Here is an 18,806-nt window from a genome sequence, read left to right as displayed (position 1 = left end):
TCCAGATTCAGAGGCTCAACACTGCCAATTGAGCTCTGGGGGACTAAAGTGTGCTGTAATGTATTTACTATCCCTGTTGGCAGCCTTGTTTTGTTGTCCTTGAATGACCGATTCCCACAGAGTATGGATAGATGACATCATCGCCCTGCGCGGTATGCAAGCTGTGTACTCAGCAACATAACTGCTGCTGCTGGCCTGCCTCGCCTTGCTCAGTTTGCATCTTTGATTCGGGGGGGGGGGATACAGACGGGGAGAAGGGGGGAGGAAACGTGGGTGTAACCTGTGAGGAAACAGCTGTTGGAAACGAGGTAGATAACCTTTCTAAGCATGTATTCACATGATTTGATTGGACATAAATATCTTTGTCTTTTTATAGTCTTTAGTATATCATGCCTTGTGTCATGAGAGCAGAAAGAGAGAGGATCCTCTCTGCTCGTTCACCCCCTTCAGAGGACAAAGTAACGCATTACAAGCTTTAACTCACAGCGGGACCACTGAGCCAATGTTTCCTCTGTCTGCCATTCAAGAGCAATTTGTACTGTCTGGAAAATGCACAAATTTGAATTCCTGACTCTGGTCACTCTGCACAGCTGCAGATTTAAAGGGCCCAATTCACAGAGTAAACAGCAGTCCTGCATATAAACAAGCCTGAGCTTTTTTTTTTTTTGCCACAGATTTTAACAGCGGAACCATGGGGGTAATTACAAGAGCATCACATTTGAAGCAACACATAAAAACCACAACAAATGGCGTTTTAATTCAGAGTGCCATATTGATTTAATTACGCTGACTGCGTGGTGAGTAATACACTGGGTGTCTTTTAATAGATAGAGAAGTGAAACCTGGCCAGAGCTGGATGGTTAACACCGCACTGTTAGGTAGGTGGTCTTTGTGTAAAAGACGACCATTTACTTCATTCAAATGGGTGTTAGGGGGTTGATGACGGGATGCCAAAGAAAACCTGGAAGTGTTTTTGGTACTGGGACCAGAGCTTGAAATAGTTTTCTAGAGGGCCAGTTCCATTCATACATCGTTTAACCACAGGAGCATAAACAAGCTGATAAAAGACACTGCCAACGGCGTCTACTGAGGAGCCAGTCATTATCACACAGCAGGTGAGCAGCAGTGGGCTGATAGAAAGCACGCCCATGTGCACAGGACTCTGGGTTCACCTGACAGAAAAAAAAACACTTGACTGCTCTTTTTGGATAAGAAAGTTTTGATCCTCTGACTTCAGGCACCCCTCCCTTGTTGTTTTTTCCCACTATCCACCATCAACATAGCCCCAGCAGCCATGCACGCAGGCCATAAAAGGGTCAGTAGCGTGATATGTCAGTGTGATTTAGTCTCGGGTTACTTGGGGGGCACTCTGCTGCTGTAACCCTCCATACAGACGGCTGAAGAAAGAGCCAGTATTCTGACCCAGCCTCTGGCACCTGAACACACACAGACCTCTCCGATGCTCTTCCCTGTGCTGGCGGAAACTGAGACCAACCCTCCACCTGAGACGTCCACACATTGGCCTGACTGTGAGAGGGGAGAGGATTGGTTTTGTTGGGGCCCGGGACCCTGCCCATATGTGGTGATGTGGTGAGGGCTTAGGGGCCGGCTGGGGCTACTCTGTCCTAATTGGTAGTGGAAGATTAGGTCTGTCTGGCATCTGTTCAGAGATATAAGCCCGTATGGCAGCATTGTATTTCTTAAAATTCAGAAATGATAAGAAAATGGACAAAAACATACCTCCTACACACATAAAAATGCAGAAAAACACAACAGGAGCAGCACAGATTTGTATCACTGCAGTGTAATATGATTCATCACATGACATACGAATGCACCGAGCTAAGCGTACAAGTGTTTTCATAACATCCTGGAGAGAGACACTGCAGACAAAACGCACTCTGATCCTATCACAGGACACAGTGTACCAGAATGAAAAAGTAGAGTCATGCAGTGGTGTTGTGATGGAGCTACGGCAGGTTCGTTGGACATATGCACCATCTGGTGGACAAAAGGAGAACCCTCCTCTCTGCCACACTAAATAAAAGTGGGAGTGCTGAATGTGGAGTAGGCTGGCTTTGATGTGCTGCTGGCATTAAAAGGAATGACTCTAGGGCAGGGATCGCAGGTTAGTAATCATGTCTGTCTGCTAGTCTGCAGTGGTCGTATCCAGACTTAATAGCTAGGTTGGTGTTTACATGCCGAGAATAGCAAACTTGTATGCTCAGAAAAGCACAAGAGAGATGGAGGAAGACAGAGAGAGGCAGAAAGAAACAGTTTGCGCAAGTGTTTCTGTGTTTTAGAGTGAGGAAAAAAGAGGCAGAGTTGGCCGGCTGCCCACGCAAGTGACAAGTGAGTTCCACCCACTGAGTCAGATGCAGAAGAGTGCCGTGACTACTAAGACTGGTTGTCAAGGAGATCCACTCTATTTGTCAATTAAAGGAACTCCGTGTGAGGATTACTCTGACCTCGAGAATAACCAACGCATCCGGAGTGGGAGCGCTGGCATCTGAACGGGCCAAACAAGACAAAAACAAAGAGTCACTCAGACAGAACGGAAAATCAGCACTGCCTCGCCACAACATAACACAATCAATATGCTCCACGCAGCAGCATGTCACAGACTCCCGTGAAAGACGCAGAAATAGACTTATCGACTGTAACAAACTAAATTCAAACAGTTACTTCAGAGAAAGAAATGTAGACAGTAGTCCTCGACCAAGGAAATTCTTAACACTCAATATCGAGTATCGCCATATCATGTTTTATGATGCTGTATTGATTCTAAAAAAAACACTGTATTGATTTTTAAACAATATTTTACATGCAAAGAGTGAATTCTTTATTTCCTTTGCAAAGAGACGCATCTGTGCCCTCTCTAAGTAGTGCTATGATGTTGGATGTTACAGGGACTGTGATAAATGCAAATGCAGATCCTATTGTTCTGACAGAAGTAAATTTTTTTTGCACAGATTTTATGCATATGGTGATGTTTCTTTATACTATGACAGTTTTCCTAAAACTAAAATTATCCCGCTTATTACGTGACTACTTACTATATTTTGTCTCAAAAACGGTCCACCAGAGTCCGAGATCAGACCTGCGCCCATAGCAACGGTCTGCTATACATAGCAACGGTCTGCTATGAAGAAATAAGAGACCATAGAATGTTGTGATTGACCAATCAGAATCGAGTATTCAATAAAGCCGGTTAATAATGCAATATATCACCTTGCTTACAGTATCGCAATATATTGAATCGTAACCTCTGTATCATAAGTATCGTATTGCCAGATTCTTGTCAATACACAGCCCTACTCACTAACACTAATACGATTTTGTCGACTAATTGATAAGTTGATTTAATCGACAGTTCTGTAGTTTCTCCATGACTCACACAAAAGCACCACTTTAAATCGTGTGTTTACCAGAGATGTGCTGATACATTTCTTGGAAGTAAGTCATTCAGCATGAAAAAAGCATGAAAAAAGACGAACTGACTAAAGAAATCTTAGTCGACTAAGACCAAAACGACCGATTAGTTGACTAATCGACTAAGACGGGGCAGCCCTAAGACGTACAATAACATTCAGGCTTGAATGATTTGATCAACGCTCAGTTAGTCAGAAGAAAGGGCCTGCTGTCCACTTTCGCTCCATGTCGGCCGCTCCCTGGTTCCTGCTGCCAACCGGCCTGTTTTAATAATGAATCCCAGGTAATTAGACTGCTCTCATACATTATTCACCTCTAGCAGGACAGGCAGACCACTCGCCCTCATTCTCGTAGGAATCTACCCACTTAAGCAAAGCCTGCCTGACTATCACCTAACTTAACTAATGCACATTACAGCAGGTTGGATTTTTAAAGAACAGGAGGTCAAGAAAGGTTTCTCAATCTGAGGATGCCACCAGATTTTTCTGTGGTTTCGTGATGATGCACGGTTGCTCACCTTGCTCTCGCTGCTGGTCTCTCTGCTCCATGGACACCAGCGCAGAGAAGTGAGCCTGGTCGTAGGCTAAGACCAGAGGGGAGCAGTGACAGCGGCTCGGAGGCACCTCCAGAGGCAGGTAGAGCCCTCCAAACGGGATGGGAGCAAACGCTGCAACAACACATCTAGTGTCAGTCCATTGCTTATATCCTACTGTAATGTAGAAGGAAAGATGCAGTCAGCTTACCTTCTCCTCCTGAGTCTCTGAGCATCGTGTCAGCCACCACTACAATTGGCCTGCGTAACACGTGGGCCAGCACAAACACATGAAACTCCTCCAGACTCTCATAGACCGGATCCTCAGAGTTATCCACCCTGCAAGAAAAAACAACAACCATGTAACACTGTGGGATCATGGGATACTATGACAATTTCCTGAACTGGTATCGACTGATGCAAAAAAACATCTGCCAAAACAGTAAATGTTCGAGCTAATCATGTGCCTGCGTAATCGAATCAGATCCATTTTAGATCCTATTTTGCCCTCTGGCTACCTTTAACAGATGCGCACAAAGATCCATCTGTTCGCACATGTGTTTGAATGAATGAGAGCAAAGAGGGAGGGAGGGTGAGACGGAGAGAAAAAAGCAGAGGCAGAGCTCTCAGGCATGCAACCACCAGGGAACCGGAGGATGTGCAACAATTAAGTTGTCGGCCACACAAACAGCCACGCTGCCAAATTCACTCTAATAAAGAGCCTCTTAATATGTGAATCCCTCTCATCCTATTTAGGGGCTCATCTCACACTAGGACCATCAAACATCCCTAACCTGATTACTGTATTACAGTCCGACTCAATGAGAGGTTACAACCACCAGAGTAAATGAGGAAATTACGCTCTTTAATGTGGATGTTTTCAGTGATGGAGGGCTTCGTACTGGACGAGTCAACGCTGGCGAAACACAGCAAATTGCCCCGTTTGTTATAAACCTGCAGCAGGCAGAATGTTTTTGGCATCATTGGGCAAAAATTCCATAATAACCTTTCAGCATATTGTAATTGAAATGCTCTGAGAGAAAACTAGACTTCTGCACCTCCTCATGGCTCTGTTTTCAGGCTTTAGAAAATCTAACCTGTGACGGGAGACTTTGGCCAATCACAGGTCATTTCAGAGAGAGCGTTCCTACTTGCTGTTCATTCAATGGAGGCAGCTGTCAATCACTCGCGAACTCCAATCAAATGGTCAAAAAAGGCAACAATGAGAAAGTTTGCTCCGGCTGGTGGGCTTGGTATTTCATCAGCTGATCTCAACATGGCTGCCGGGTCACAAACTTTCTCATTTTACAGCTAAACAGTACACTACAAGATGTTTCTGAAAACATTTGAGGCGAGAAATAGGCATTACAGTAACAGAATATTGATTCATATTTCATCAGCGCTGTCTAGTTTGACCGTTTGATCGGAGTGTGTGAGTGATTGACAGCTGCTCAGAGACGGCAGACTCCAGCTCGGCTCTGATTGGTTGTTTTCCTCCGGTGTGTGAAATCTTGCAGATGCCATTAGGAGCACCAGAGGACACAGAGGCACATGATTCTTTTCATGCACTACTGTCAGGATATAGTGACATTTTATAAAAAATATTTTTTTTTAATCATATTTGCTCCAATTCTACCTACTGCTGCTTTAAGTCAGCACTGAGTGCAGACAATCACAAGCTGCTTAAACCACATTTTATGTCAGGAAATTACATTTCAATCAACAGCAGACATCATAATGAGTTTTTTTTTCTTTTCATCAGGGTTGTTTTTTTTCCACCAGATCTGCTGCTATGCTCAGCGTGTATGTACGTTTATTTCAGTGAAAATGGAAACAAGAAACAAACCACAAGGTTTCTGTGCGTAGGAGGAGGAAACCAGAGTTAGTTTCCAACCTGCCTCTGTAGCCTGAGATAAACCCACTCTTACACTTGTTTATGCAACACGGAGGAGGGGGAGAAATACTGATAGCAGCCAGTAGATGGCACAGTCTCACACAAGAGCTTCTTATTAAATCAAGGAAGCAATTTGAGAGAGCAACAGTCCGAGTGGGGAACAATGAGACAAATCCATCTTAGGGTGAAGGTCACTTTTGTTTTAACTGTGGGCCTCCTGCGGCGTTTCAACGCACAAGGCATTAAAACACAGCAGGAGGAGCTGTAAATGTGGGATGTGGGATGAGTTCTGTTCCACTCTCCATCTTATACAATGACTACGGAGCAAACGTTGCTGGATTCTGGTTAAAGGGATGTAATATGCGTTGTTGTGTCTTGGGAGTTTAGTATACACTTGGAGGCTTTTTTGAGGGATAAAATGTGAGTCAAACAGCTTACCCTCCACTGGTGTTGCCGTTTTTGCTGAGGTGGGTGCGAGGCTCACTGGAGGCCAACTTCAGCAGCTCGTTCCACTCCCTCTCCCACTCCTCCTCAGTGTACACCAGCCCCGACTGCACAGACACACAAATAGAAATCCTGATAAACACGTGCTGATGCTCACCCACACGACCCTTATTATTATTATTATTATTCATTTCCACTATTTTCATCTGCATCTATCTCCTGAAGCTTTATGCAGCTACACATGTGAAGTATTTTTTGTCATATTTTTGCTGTTAATGGATGTTTTGATAAAAGAAACACACAGGGATTATGGGTAATTAGAGAAAGGTGGATGATATGCAACAAACCAGGGCGCTGCGTTTACATGGGATTCGTCTGGGGCCACCAGGACGCCCCGGGCATTTTTAAAACATGAGCATCTGGACTACTTCTTCGCCTGAGCTATCTTTGGTGACACCATTTTTCTAATAGATTGGCAAATACTTTAATCCATGAACATCAAGCGAAGGGAGAGGAATTGCAGAGGATTTGACAGCATTAACACTGCTACTAATGCACACTCGGTATCATCGAAAGACTATTTTCCTCGCAGCAAAAAATCCAAATGTGCGACCCAGCTAGGAAGCTAAAATAGGTGCTTAGTAACAGAGGTTACTGGCGGCTCATCCCTTCGCTTGCTCGTATGGATTTATTAATGTGTCATTCGCTGAAAGAGGATGTGATGCATTTCACTCTCCCGACCTCTTTGTTCTGTTGGGTTTGCTGCCACCTCCACCTCCTCTTCAGAGCGTCCCTCTCCGCTCCGCTCTTCATCATGGTGTACAGGGATTTCCTCAGCATCAGGTCTCTGTCGTGGAAGCCCCACATACCTGATAAACACAGATGCAAAACACTGTTACTTGAGGATGTAAAACAACAACACAGCCGTTACACCAAACTATAACCTCAGCTCTTTAACATCCTGTCTTTCATCACTCATCAAAGGGCCTTAGTTATGTGACTGTCACCAATCTCCTTCGGCACGGACCTGAACACGCCGTCAACTCCCTGAACCCTGCAGCTGATAGTTTCCTGCAATGCATAGGTCAGTTATCTCACTCCCTCCCTTCCTTCCTTGCTTCCTGGATTCAGCAGCTGTGACGCAGCGCTGACACGGTTAACATACTTGCACAGTTGTTATGGATGATATCGTATGTTGGAAATACTCTAGTGTACATGAGTAGCTCACCTAAAGAGGCAGCATGCAGAAGGCAGTTCCCGTCCCCTGTGGTCGCCAGAGGAAGCAGCTTCTTACAACTGGTGCACATGGTGGACCACCAGTTCAGACGACCTGCACACATGTACAATATTGTAAGACCATTAATTCTGTACAAAACTGAGAAACAGAGGGGGCATTCAGTGTCAATCCATTTTCAAATCAATCTTCTCTTCATTTACTCAAATTGAAACACACACAAAAAATATTGGTGATAAGATCCCTGAGTCAAATTTATTTGTATAGTCCAATATAATGTCTCATCGGGCTTTACGGGCCCACAGCAACATTTATTCTGACAGTAACCCAGCCCAACATCGCTGTGAATAGAAGAATACTATCTACATCTTTGGGAGAGGCAATTCAAAGAGAGATGTTTATTCCACGGGCGGCTGGGAATCTAACAGGAGCCATAGGTGGGAAAAACAGGAAACTGTTCATTCATCAATAATAGAAGAGCAGCAACAGTAGGTTTATAGCAGGTATATTTTAGATATAACACGGCCGATAAAATAACTCCAAATAGATAAGTCTCAGTATGTAGGTCCATAAAAAAACTCTATACCTATAGCGCATTATTTAAAATTATTTGTTACATAGTTAAAGGTGCAGTGTGTATGATTTGGCGGCATCTAGTGGTGTGGTTGCAGATTGCAACCAGCTGAGTACCCGTCTGCTCACTCCTCCCTTTCCAAAACTGCAGGAACATGAGCCGCCGAGTGTAAAACCGTGTAAAACTCGCTCAGAGGCCATCCTTACCATAATAATACTACTTTAAGAGCAACGGAAGTCAGACACTCTGCGGCACACGTTACCGCAGTTTCACAAGCTTGTCGGAGAACTACAGTGGCCTTCAGGTAAAAAACTCTAAAGGCTCTCTCTAGAGCTAGTGTTTGGTTTGTCCATTCTGGGCTACTGTAGAAACATGGCGGAGCAACATGGTGGACTCCATGAAGAGGACCCGCTCCCTATGTAGATATGAAGGACTCATTCTAGGCTAAAGAAAACACAACGGTTCTTAGTTTCAGGTGATTATACACTAATGAAAATAATAGTTATGATTATTATATTCCATTTCTGCTAATAGATCCCCCAAAATGTTGCACACTGTTCCTTTAAGGGTTACTGTATTTATTAAAAGTGTAATTAGTGTCATTTGTTTGAGTTTAGTTTACATCCTAATTTTATTATTTTAGACATTTGATATCTGAGTAAATGTTCACCATCTTGTGGAGAGATTGTCAATTGCTGCTTTCTGTTCTGTTAGTGATGTTAAATCATGACTCCCTTTTATCCATCAGATGCAGTGAAAAAACACCTGTGTTAGAAATGTCATGACAGATATTTACAGGAGAATTAAATTGTGTGTCTAAGCTGTTTGTCACCTTGATACTCAAATGTAATTTCCAGCCTCACTGTACTGCAGCAGGTACCAGTGACGGCCCATTGAGAACAATTAGCCAACAAGCATAATTAGCCTGAATAGCTGAACTTTGAAGGCAATGATTAGCACAGGCCATATGCTTTTGCACACACCCCTCAAATACCCAGCAGTCTTTCAAAAAAACCCACAGTGAATATCTTCCTCCTCAGCCTCAGACTTTTACAGTATCTCCAGTTTCTGCTCCATCACCGCCCTGCCGGTGTCCCCGAGGGAGAGACGACTGCTTCACAGCCCTGGGCTCGGCACACTGCTTTACTGCAGGCAGGCAACCCTCTGAGCCTGGGCTGATCATTTATTTAACAACAGTAAACACAGAAGAGCCTCTGAATGATTTACCCCTCAGTGTGGATGGGCTCAAAATGCAGATGTTTTTTTGCGTTTCTCAATTTTTTTTTAGTTAATTTTCTGGAAACATGGACTACTATTACATCCCAGTGTGTTTAATGATGTTATATATCCAAGAATGATTCATATGCTGGTTGAGATTCAACCACCCATAAAGTGAAGATTCCATATATTTATGATAAAATAAATCCGTCACTTATCACTTGAGATCAGATCTGCACTGTTAAAATGTATTCATAAGACTATAAGACAGATTCTCTCTTTTATGTGTTTATGAAATATGAAGGTCAACATATTTAATTGTCCCGACGTTCTTCTCGGTTATCACGATTTTGAACAGAATTAGGTGAGAAAGGCTTTAGGATCTCTGCAGTCTCTGTGTGGGAAAATCTGAAGGAAGATTTCAAACTTCACTAACTAGTTTTCTCTCCGTTAGTTCAAAGCTTCAGCTGGGAGATGAATCCTTTGGGATCCCGGATGCTTTGAATTAGTTGTTGTCGTCTTGCTTCCAGATGATGCTGCTCCTCTGATCTGCTCTGTCTCTCTACTCTCTCAATCTCACTCTCCACATCTCCGTCTACATTTCTGACTTTCACTGGCATGTATCATCGCTGCTGCTTTGTGGGCCTCCTGCGTTTCAGTGTAATCTAAATAAAGAATACACTGAAATGCGTGAGATCCTGTTACATATCTCATATCAGGAGTAGGAGAAGCACTATGACAGACTGTATATTATATCCTGTAGTACTCACCGGCCTGCTCCAGAGCCATCATGGTGGACTGCTCGATCAGGTCTCTCTCTATGAAGCTCCTGAAATCCTCGCTGTACACGCTGAGGTCCGGCAGCTGGAATGTATAGATGGGCATCTCAAGAGGGAACTGCTCGCTGGTACACTCGTTGGCCACCTGCAGCCGCGCCAGGGAGACGATAGCAGAGCTGGCGTGGGAGATCCCTCGGGACAGACGCTTCTCTAGAGGGGAGAAGAAGAAGAAGCGAGAATTGACTGGATGAGTGGGAAGCAAGTGACGAAAGGCGCATGGTGAGGTCATACGGTGGCCCTCGCACCTTGTGCATTGTCCTCCTGTTTCTGTGCACACGGCCGGTCGATCTTGCTGACATGGTTGGGCGTGTCACGTGCCTCTGGCTGCTTGTAGTAGCGGCCCTCGTTGAAGACCTGCGGCAGGTTGGCAGTGTGGACCTGCCTGAGCTCCTCGTAATCATTTAGAGCAGCACTGAGGTCCCAATTTTTACCTGCGGGACACAAACAAAAGGTCAGGTTGATTGCACATCAACGCTGATTACAACTATCAAGAACAAATGTTGCTCATAGTGTTGGATAATTGAAGGGTCTTGATTTATTCAGTCAAAATTATCCTGAAAAATTACAGTGGTTCGACAAATATGATGTTCCCACGCATCAAAAAGTTGTTTTTCTGGTGCAACAGGACACTTTGCTACAGTTTACAGTAAACAGGGTTATCTCATGGTGTATAACACATAATATGTCCCGATAGCAGAAAGGGAGGAGAAAAAAATGAAGAAGATCTTTGCATCTGCAGATTTTTGGATTACTGTCTTTTTTAATATTTGAAATACATACTGATACATTTCCAGCTATATTAAATAATGATCCCAACATAATGGTACATATGGAGCAGTGCCATACAGCGCTTCTGTCGGAGTAAAACATGTTGCATCACAAGGAGAATAACTAGAGGTTGAGGTTGGGTGGTGCCACAACAATGAGGGGATACAGATCCTTTAATAGAGTGACAGCAATATCCTGATGTGCAGGAGGGACCCACCCACTGGTAACACACACACACAGTTGTCTCCTCTGGGTGCTGTCTCTCTAACTAACAGAGATCCCTTCCAGGTTTAAGAGACACAAGTCGTGCCTCGGTCTTATAATAACTCTGCGTGCCTTCTCATGATGCCACAGCAACTATCTGCAAAACAGTCTTCATAAAACTCACAAACATTCAGAGGGTGCCTGCGTGTAATCTGAGCATGTTTGCGAGACAGCGTCCATTAATGGACTCCCTGTGTTAAAGACCTGGAGGAAGTTGTCCTCTTCCTGACTACCAGACTTCCAGACATGACAATTCTCGGCAGTCTGAACATGAAACCTGGCACCGCTAATCTCTGTCTCTCACGCCGATCAATGCAAATCTGATTCTACTTAACTGAGCTGCACAGATCCAGGAATACAACTTAAAGGTCCAGCAACATACTGTAGCCACTCAGCACCTAATGCACGGCCTTTAAATGCTTCTACATTAGCCTACTATTACTGTGGCATTGTTTCAGCTCCTTCATTTGTAATGGCTGGTGTCAGCAAAAAGAAAACTGATAAATTCCTCTGCAGTGTGAACATTCATTGAAATTTCTTTTCTCATTAAAGGACTTTGAATTTAACTAGGCAGATTTTCCATCCATACAGCAGAAGTAGATCTTTATGAGCAAGCTTTACTAACTAACTGATTTCTTTAATGAAACAAAATCCTCAAAATTAAGTTATTAACCTTTTTTTTCCTATTCTGAAAATTAAAAACCCTCATCCCAGAGCTCATGAAATGGGTGCGTTCCAAATCACATACTTTTCTCTTTACTTTTAGTACATACTGCAGCTTTCCTTACAAAGTACGTACTGTTGCATGCAGTATGCATACAATTGGGACATACTAGTTCTCCAAAACATTGCTCCTTGACCCTCTTGCTCACATATCCGAGGATTGTGGGTCAGAATAGCTGGCAGTATGCAGCAGGACATCCTGGTATTTCTGGCATTCTGTATTTGACATACTATGTATTGGGCCCTACTAAATCTTTTTCTGACATACTAAATAGTAAGGTAGTACGGGTATTGGAACGCACAGGTTGTCAATAAATGTGACCACAAAGGTCACAACAAATTCTCCAGTACATAAACCAGCCTCTAGGGGGAAGCACCACATGTGGCACTGTCATATTTCTGCTCCTCACACCATCCTGACTCAGACCAGAGGGTCACAGAGCAGCTGACTGATGCAGGTCTGGAAAGCTATAAGCTAACAGCAGAGAGAAGCAGCAGGCGTGACACTGAAGTAGGACATCCGGGCCCACGTCTGTCTCTGTCTGAGTGCAGTGTCTTGTTTGGTGTCTTGTTAGTGGCACACGTATGCCCCTGTGGCTTTGTGCCAAAGCAGAATCGGAAATAAAAATGACAGAGGGGGGAGGGAGAGACAGACATCCAACACTTTAATTCTTTTATCAGACTAGACACCAGCTGCATAATACACATGCAGAGACAAAAAAAAATTAAAAAACAAATTCCAGGACACACACGACAAGGATTTCATCCCCTAATGGAAGTCTGATTTGTGTGGAGCATGCTTTTATTCCTGTAAAGTAGACAAAACTGTGTCTGAATTCAGCATTTCTTTACTGCAGTTTGACCAGATGCTGGAATGCAATGTGAAACAAAAACACAAACATCACTTTTACTGTCTCTAGATATCCAAGCCAATTCAACTGACCATCAACCAGCTTTCTGTTGCCGTGTGCACTTTTGCTCTCCTGCTTTTTTCCCCCCAAAGTGTATGTAAGCTATACAAGTGCCAGTAGCACTCTGCTCCTCAATGAGTTCCAATGAATGGGCACAAAGCTCTCCCTGGGGAGTGCACTCGTAAAACCGTCACACCGGCCTCTAAATCAGCAGGCTGGCTCACTGTTGCAGGCCTCTCCTCCCCTCCTTTGTTTCCTTTCTTTTCCTTTCCCCTCATTTCCTCTCCTCCTCCCTCTCCTCTGCTCGCTCGAGTGCAACCGCAGCACAACAGGGAGCAGCTGATCAAAACACAAATTCCCACATATCAAGACAGTTTGGTTGGCAGCCTCTAATCTCGGCGGTGCAGGACGGACAGTAGTGTTGGTCTCTTACCTTCCAGCAGGTCTCTTGCCAGACCCGGTTCTGCCCCTGTGGACCGAACAAAGTCTGACAGGACCGCGTCCATGTCCAGAGTCATGTGATCATGTGTGTGCGCTGCCCAAGGTGCAGCGGTGGCCTTGGTGGACGCCAGCCTTCACGTTGTCATCTGGGAAAAAAACACACCATTTTACAGTAAATCCATTTCAGCCACACGTTTAAAAACCCATCACTCACTAACCCCCCGTGAGAACACAGATACAGAGGCGTCCCCTCTCTCTCTTAGTCTAATCCCAGCCAGCAGTCTCGGCCTGCTTGTGCTGATGTGTAATGCTTCATAGAGCTGATAGCTCATAGTACCGTGAACACTCCCAGCGCTCCTCCCAGCTCTTGCTAACAGTCATAACATAATATCCAGCAGCACGGATGTAATATCAACAACACGGCCAGAGGTCGTATCCAGGACACACCTGCCTATCTCCAAAGCCTCTGGCCCACCGCCCGTGATCATAACAACACTAACCCTCTTCCTGCCACTGAACGTCAACCAGGGGTTTCTGGGTATGATCCAGCATCTTAAACCACAATCCAGCAAGGAAGGATGCCTTGTGGATGTTTGTGGAGCGCTTCAGTGTAATGTTATTTAGTGTGATCCTAGCTGGGGGAACATGTTAACATCCAGGCTCTAATGATCAACAAGCGTTGTCTTGTTAGGTTATAAACAACACTTCTAAAGATGCACAAGAGTTCACTCCCTCGGCCCGTGGAATGAATGAGTCCATGCATAGCTCTCATTCCACTCGAGGCTGTGTGGGTGACAGAGGAGCGGAGTTCAGAGCGTTGTCAGTGAAGAAACAAACACCCACGGGTTTGCAGCTCTGACACCGCGGCCTCTGTGAGGATTGAAGGCTGCTCAGGTCTGCGGCTTTGACCTAAAGAGGAGTGAGAGCACGCTTGAGACATTCAGATATTCTGCCCACGCCTCTGAGCTCCAACTCTCTGTGCAACATGACCAGTGTGGTCACCATACCAAAATTATGAATTTGATACGATACCCTGCCTAAATATCACAATACCGATACTGAAACGATGTAAAAAATTATTAATTAAAAAAATGAAATGCAGTAATCTGATGTCCCCCTATACTTTATACTTTAGTATACGAGTTTTACGAGTTTACGTAACATCTTTGATAGTTAACTTTATATGTGCATTTATTTTTTTGCATTTATATTTGATAATGTACACACATTTACATTTCTTCATTATTCTTATTTCTATTTTTCTTATAACTTCCCTGTGTTTATATATATTTTATGCTGTGAATTGATTAAAATAGTTAATTGCGATTTATTGCAATTTAATCAAATAAAACATTTTTTATCTGTTCAAAATGTTACTTAAAAGGAGATTTGTCAAGTATTTAATACTCTTATCAACATGGGAGTTGGCAAATATGCTTGCCTTATGCAAATGTATGTATATATTTATTATTGTAAATCAATTAACGACACAAAACAATGACAAATATTGTCCGGAAACCCTCACAGGTACTGCAATTAGCATAAAAAATATGTTCAAATCATAACATGGCAAACTGCAGCCCAACAGACAACAACAGCTGTCAGTGTGTCAGTGTGCTGACGTGACTATGACTTGAAACTGCATGTGATTATCGTAAAGTGGGCATGTCTGTAAAGGGGAAACTCGTGCATAGAACCCATTTTCATTCACATATCTTGAGGTCAGAGGTCAAGGGACCCCTTTGAAAATGGCCATGACAGTTTTTCCTCGCCAACATTCAGCGTAAGTTTGGAGCGTTATTTAGCCTCCTTCCTAGTATCTTCACTCCTCTAGCTTTAAAACTGAGCCAGATACAACCTAAAAATCGCAAATTGCGTTAAAGAAATTAGTGGCGTTAAAGCAAATTTTCATTAACGCGTTGTCGTGCTAACTTTGACAGCCCTAATATATTTTATTCTAAAATGGAAGTATTTCTGATTCTGATTCTGATTTCACTTATTAAACAGCGTTTAATAAGGTTTTTCTTTGGTAAAACAGCGACCTCGCCGGCACAAGTACTAATACTAATAAAATGGGGTATCGTACCAGGTTAGGGCGTCATGGCATATCTTTAACTGACCATGACAGAACAAGCTCAGAAACGTCCTCTCAGTCAGTATTATCACATCAAATGAAAATGAAAAGCTCATAACAAAAAAAAGACAGAGCACTGCTTGATTGTTGGTATCAGAGAGAAAAAATATCTTTGTTGAAGACCCAGCAACTTTAGTCTTTATCGTATGCATTATTAATGAGTCAAAGCTGCACTTAAGCTGTCGTTTAGCTGACCTACTTACTGTCAGCCATTTGCATTGTGTTGCATGTGCATCATTACAGTACTGTGGGAAGAATTGAAGAAGCACAAACCACAGGAAACAAGAGTGGTCAGCAGGTGTCTCTGATCTAGTCAGAGATCTTGAGGGTATGGTTGATGCATATTCAGATCGAAGCCGGAGGAGAAGATTGTTCTCTCTTTATTGTCACTTATCAGCTACATGTTTATAGGCGGGCTTAGTTATTTCAATTGTAGGACAGTTGCAGGAAATTCAAAAGTCTAGAAAGTCAGTCTGTTGGGTATTTACAGCACCTCCTCCAAAGAGACAACATATGTGCACATCATTACACTCATTTCACTCTGTACAGAATAATAGGCTGCCCATCAAATGTGAATCACAGTATTGCTTTGCAGGGCAATAAACCTTGAGTCCAGTGGTGTGGAGCGAGGCACAGAAATAGCTGAATATTATAAGTCATGACCTCATCTTTTCCCTTAAGAGCGGCCTTATTCAGATCAGATCGCTTTCTCTGTGGGAGGTAGTTATGACTCAGAAACACCCTAATGCATGTTTTTCTATCTGACTTAAAGATAGACTGGGACTGTCCAGCTTCCCTTTAATCATAATGACTACTTGCATATTTGTCACACGCATGACGGTATCAGGCTTTTACAACATATGAAGGCGTGAGTGAGTGAGCTATAAACAGAGTCTGATGTTTATCTATATTTTTCTCATCTCTATTAAAACTTTCAGCTGCTCTCAGTGCCGAGCCTACTTGTTCCAACCAAATGTAAATCTTTTAAAAAATGTCTCAATATTATAGTTTCTTTGTGAAAAGAAAAAGGCGAAGCATTTACTCAAGTACTGTACTTAATACTTTACTTGAGTGTCATTTTACATAACGTTTTCCTTTTGCTCAACTATATTTTAGAGGGAAACATTGTACTATAAATGCACTACATTTATTTAACAGCTATAGTTACTTTGCTCATTAAGATTTTATATGCAAAACATACGATAAGCTTATAATATATGACACTTTGTGACAAATTAAACAACCCAACAGTATTTAATGTTGCTCAAATTACCTCCAGCTTGACCAACTAAAGCATTTATTATCTTAATGCATACGTAACAATAATCCAATATAATATAATAATGTATATAACAGTATTACTATCACAGGGGCCGTTTTTCTCCATAACAAATACTTTTACTTTTTGGAAAAAAATAATTGTTACAAACCACAAAATGTAGAACGACACAACATGAAATGGAAAAAAAAAACGTTTGCTCTAGTAAAAAGTGGTACTGTATGAAATATTAAATATGCTCTACCTGTCATATGTATATTTCAGTTTATATTGGTACTGTCAATCTAATTATTTGAATTACTGAAGAGATCCTCTTGCTATTATTTTTGTCTCTGGATACTTTTTCTTCTTTTGTTGAGGTTATTTGTCATGTCATCATATTGTCGTGTTTGTTATGTGTATTTTGCCTGTATTAAATAAAAAACATAAATACTTTTACTTTTAATTGCTTTCAGTGCATTTTGCTGATAATACTTCTGTACTTTAAATTACAACATCTGGAATTTAAGACGATAACGGAGCATTTTCCTTCAGTAAAAGATCAGAGTACTGACCAGGATTACAGCGCCTGTTCCATCATAATGAAAGAACACATTACCCAGTGCAGCAGTGTGGCTCATTTATGTGTTTTTAATAGTTTTTGGACAACAATAGCGGTCTATTATGCAGTGTAATATATCAGTATTTGCCTTCACAAGCAATACTTAATAATAGGATCAACTCATTGTTGGTTTTCATGGGGTTTTGTTGTTGATCAGAAAAGCATTGAATACATCTAGCGTTATCCTTTTAATGATATTTAGCAGCTGTCAGTGACAATGTGGATGACTGTGATTCAACTTCCTCCTGTTAGTTATCACACTTACTTTCTGTATTTTTGCTGAGGGTTGTTGAGAAGCCATCTGATGACCATGGGACTGTCCGGCCCAGACGCAGCTCTAGTCCATGGCTTCAGAGGCGGAGGAGGAGAGGAAGACACCGGGGATGCAGAGGACCCTGAAACACACACATATTGAAAGTTATCAACCTGAAACCTGAAAGTTATGGCCCTCAGTTCTGACTGAATGAGTTCAACTTGAAGCTGCTGTAATACACCCGACGGACACACACCTGCTGTGACTGCATTGTATGCAAAATCTCAAATTACCCCACAACTTTCATTATGTGTCATTTAGAAACCACTCGGTCTACTGAATATTCATCAAACTGACAGAGTATCACTCTTGAACAGCCAACATTAAAATATTGACTGAAAATAAAAGACTAACTTCTTAATTTTGCATCATTTTTTTAATAAAATGTGAAATTACTTACTAGTACTTTTACAATGTGTACGTTTTTAATATGTAACCTGTCAGCTGTTGTAAGATCCCTATAAAGCTGCCTCATTTAGTCTTCATAAACATTTCCTTAAACAGCTCAAACAGCCGGAAGTTTAGGCAGCAGCACCATTTTCTCTAAAACCCCACCCTCTGAAGGCGTAATCACATTTTCAGCTTCTCACACTGAGATGCAGGTGTTTATGTGACACCAGCACCGACGTGGTAAAGAAAGTGCAGCGCTAGCCTCACGATCTTTGCTTTGACGTAACGAAACGCAAACATGCTGATGCCGGTAAAGGCGGTAAAGGCAGAGGAGGTCACTGTTGTGTTCCAGGATGATCCTGCGACATACAGGCAGGCAGAGAGATGAGGTTATTAGTGTGTGGAGACAAACAATCACACATGGAAACAGTGAGAGAGCAGCCGCACAGAGCAACAGTGGAAACAACAGAGGAGATTCTGCCGCCGTCCCCGGTGGATCACAGCGGCCGACGCCTCTCTCCTCTCTTTCAGCAGTACACTGCCAAGTGCTGAGGAGTTAGCGTCAAAGCCTTCCTAAGTGGGACTGAAATATCCTTCAGCGTCATGCATAATTTACATGAACTGTAAAAATGTTCATATACTGTATGTGCCCCAATGTTTATTTGTGCAACCTATCACAGCAACTTTACCCATAGCCCTGTGTGTTATCTTTGAAATCGGAGCAGTTCCTCACTTAAAAGGACAGCAAGGCATGCAAATTGTAGTGTATATGTGAAAACAGTGGATGCTGACTCTTAACCATGAGTATAGTTACA

General features: G+C 42.7%; 1 protein-coding gene across 3 annotated transcripts in view; it reads right to left on the bottom strand.

Moving 5' to 3' along the window:
• otud7a (OTU deubiquitinase 7A) overlaps positions 1-18,806 on the bottom strand; it is a 42,893-nt gene that overhangs the window by 7,470 nt on the left and 16,617 nt on the right. For 2 of the 3 annotated variants that reach the window (XM_037767315.1, XM_037767318.1), the window contains exons 2-10: positions 17,554-17,683; positions 13,267-13,420; positions 10,413-10,598; positions 10,099-10,317; positions 7,531-7,632; positions 7,044-7,171; positions 6,297-6,409; positions 4,176-4,303; positions 3,950-4,099 (exon numbers count right to left, since the gene is read on the bottom strand). In XM_037767315.1, the coding sequence (XP_037623243.1) occupies positions 3,950-4,099; positions 4,176-4,303; positions 6,297-6,409; positions 7,044-7,171; positions 7,531-7,632; positions 10,099-10,317; positions 10,413-10,598; positions 13,267-13,351 (1,111 nt within the window). In that variant the 5' untranslated portion in view covers positions 13,352-13,420; positions 17,554-17,683. Of the gene's footprint in view, positions 1-3,949; positions 4,100-4,175; positions 4,304-6,296; positions 6,410-7,043; positions 7,172-7,530; positions 7,633-10,098; positions 10,318-10,412; positions 10,599-13,266; positions 13,421-14,117; positions 14,184-17,553; positions 17,684-18,806 lie in introns of all 3 variants that reach the window. The other variant, XM_037767317.1, reaches the window with a different exon arrangement.

Source organism: Sebastes umbrosus, chromosome 4, assembly GCF_015220745.1.
Source record: "Sebastes umbrosus isolate fSebUmb1 chromosome 4, fSebUmb1.pri, whole genome shotgun sequence".
In the NCBI taxonomy this organism is placed as follows: domain Eukaryota; kingdom Metazoa; phylum Chordata; class Actinopteri; order Perciformes; family Sebastidae; genus Sebastes; species Sebastes umbrosus.
This window is presented reverse-complemented; position numbering and strand designations above follow the sequence as displayed.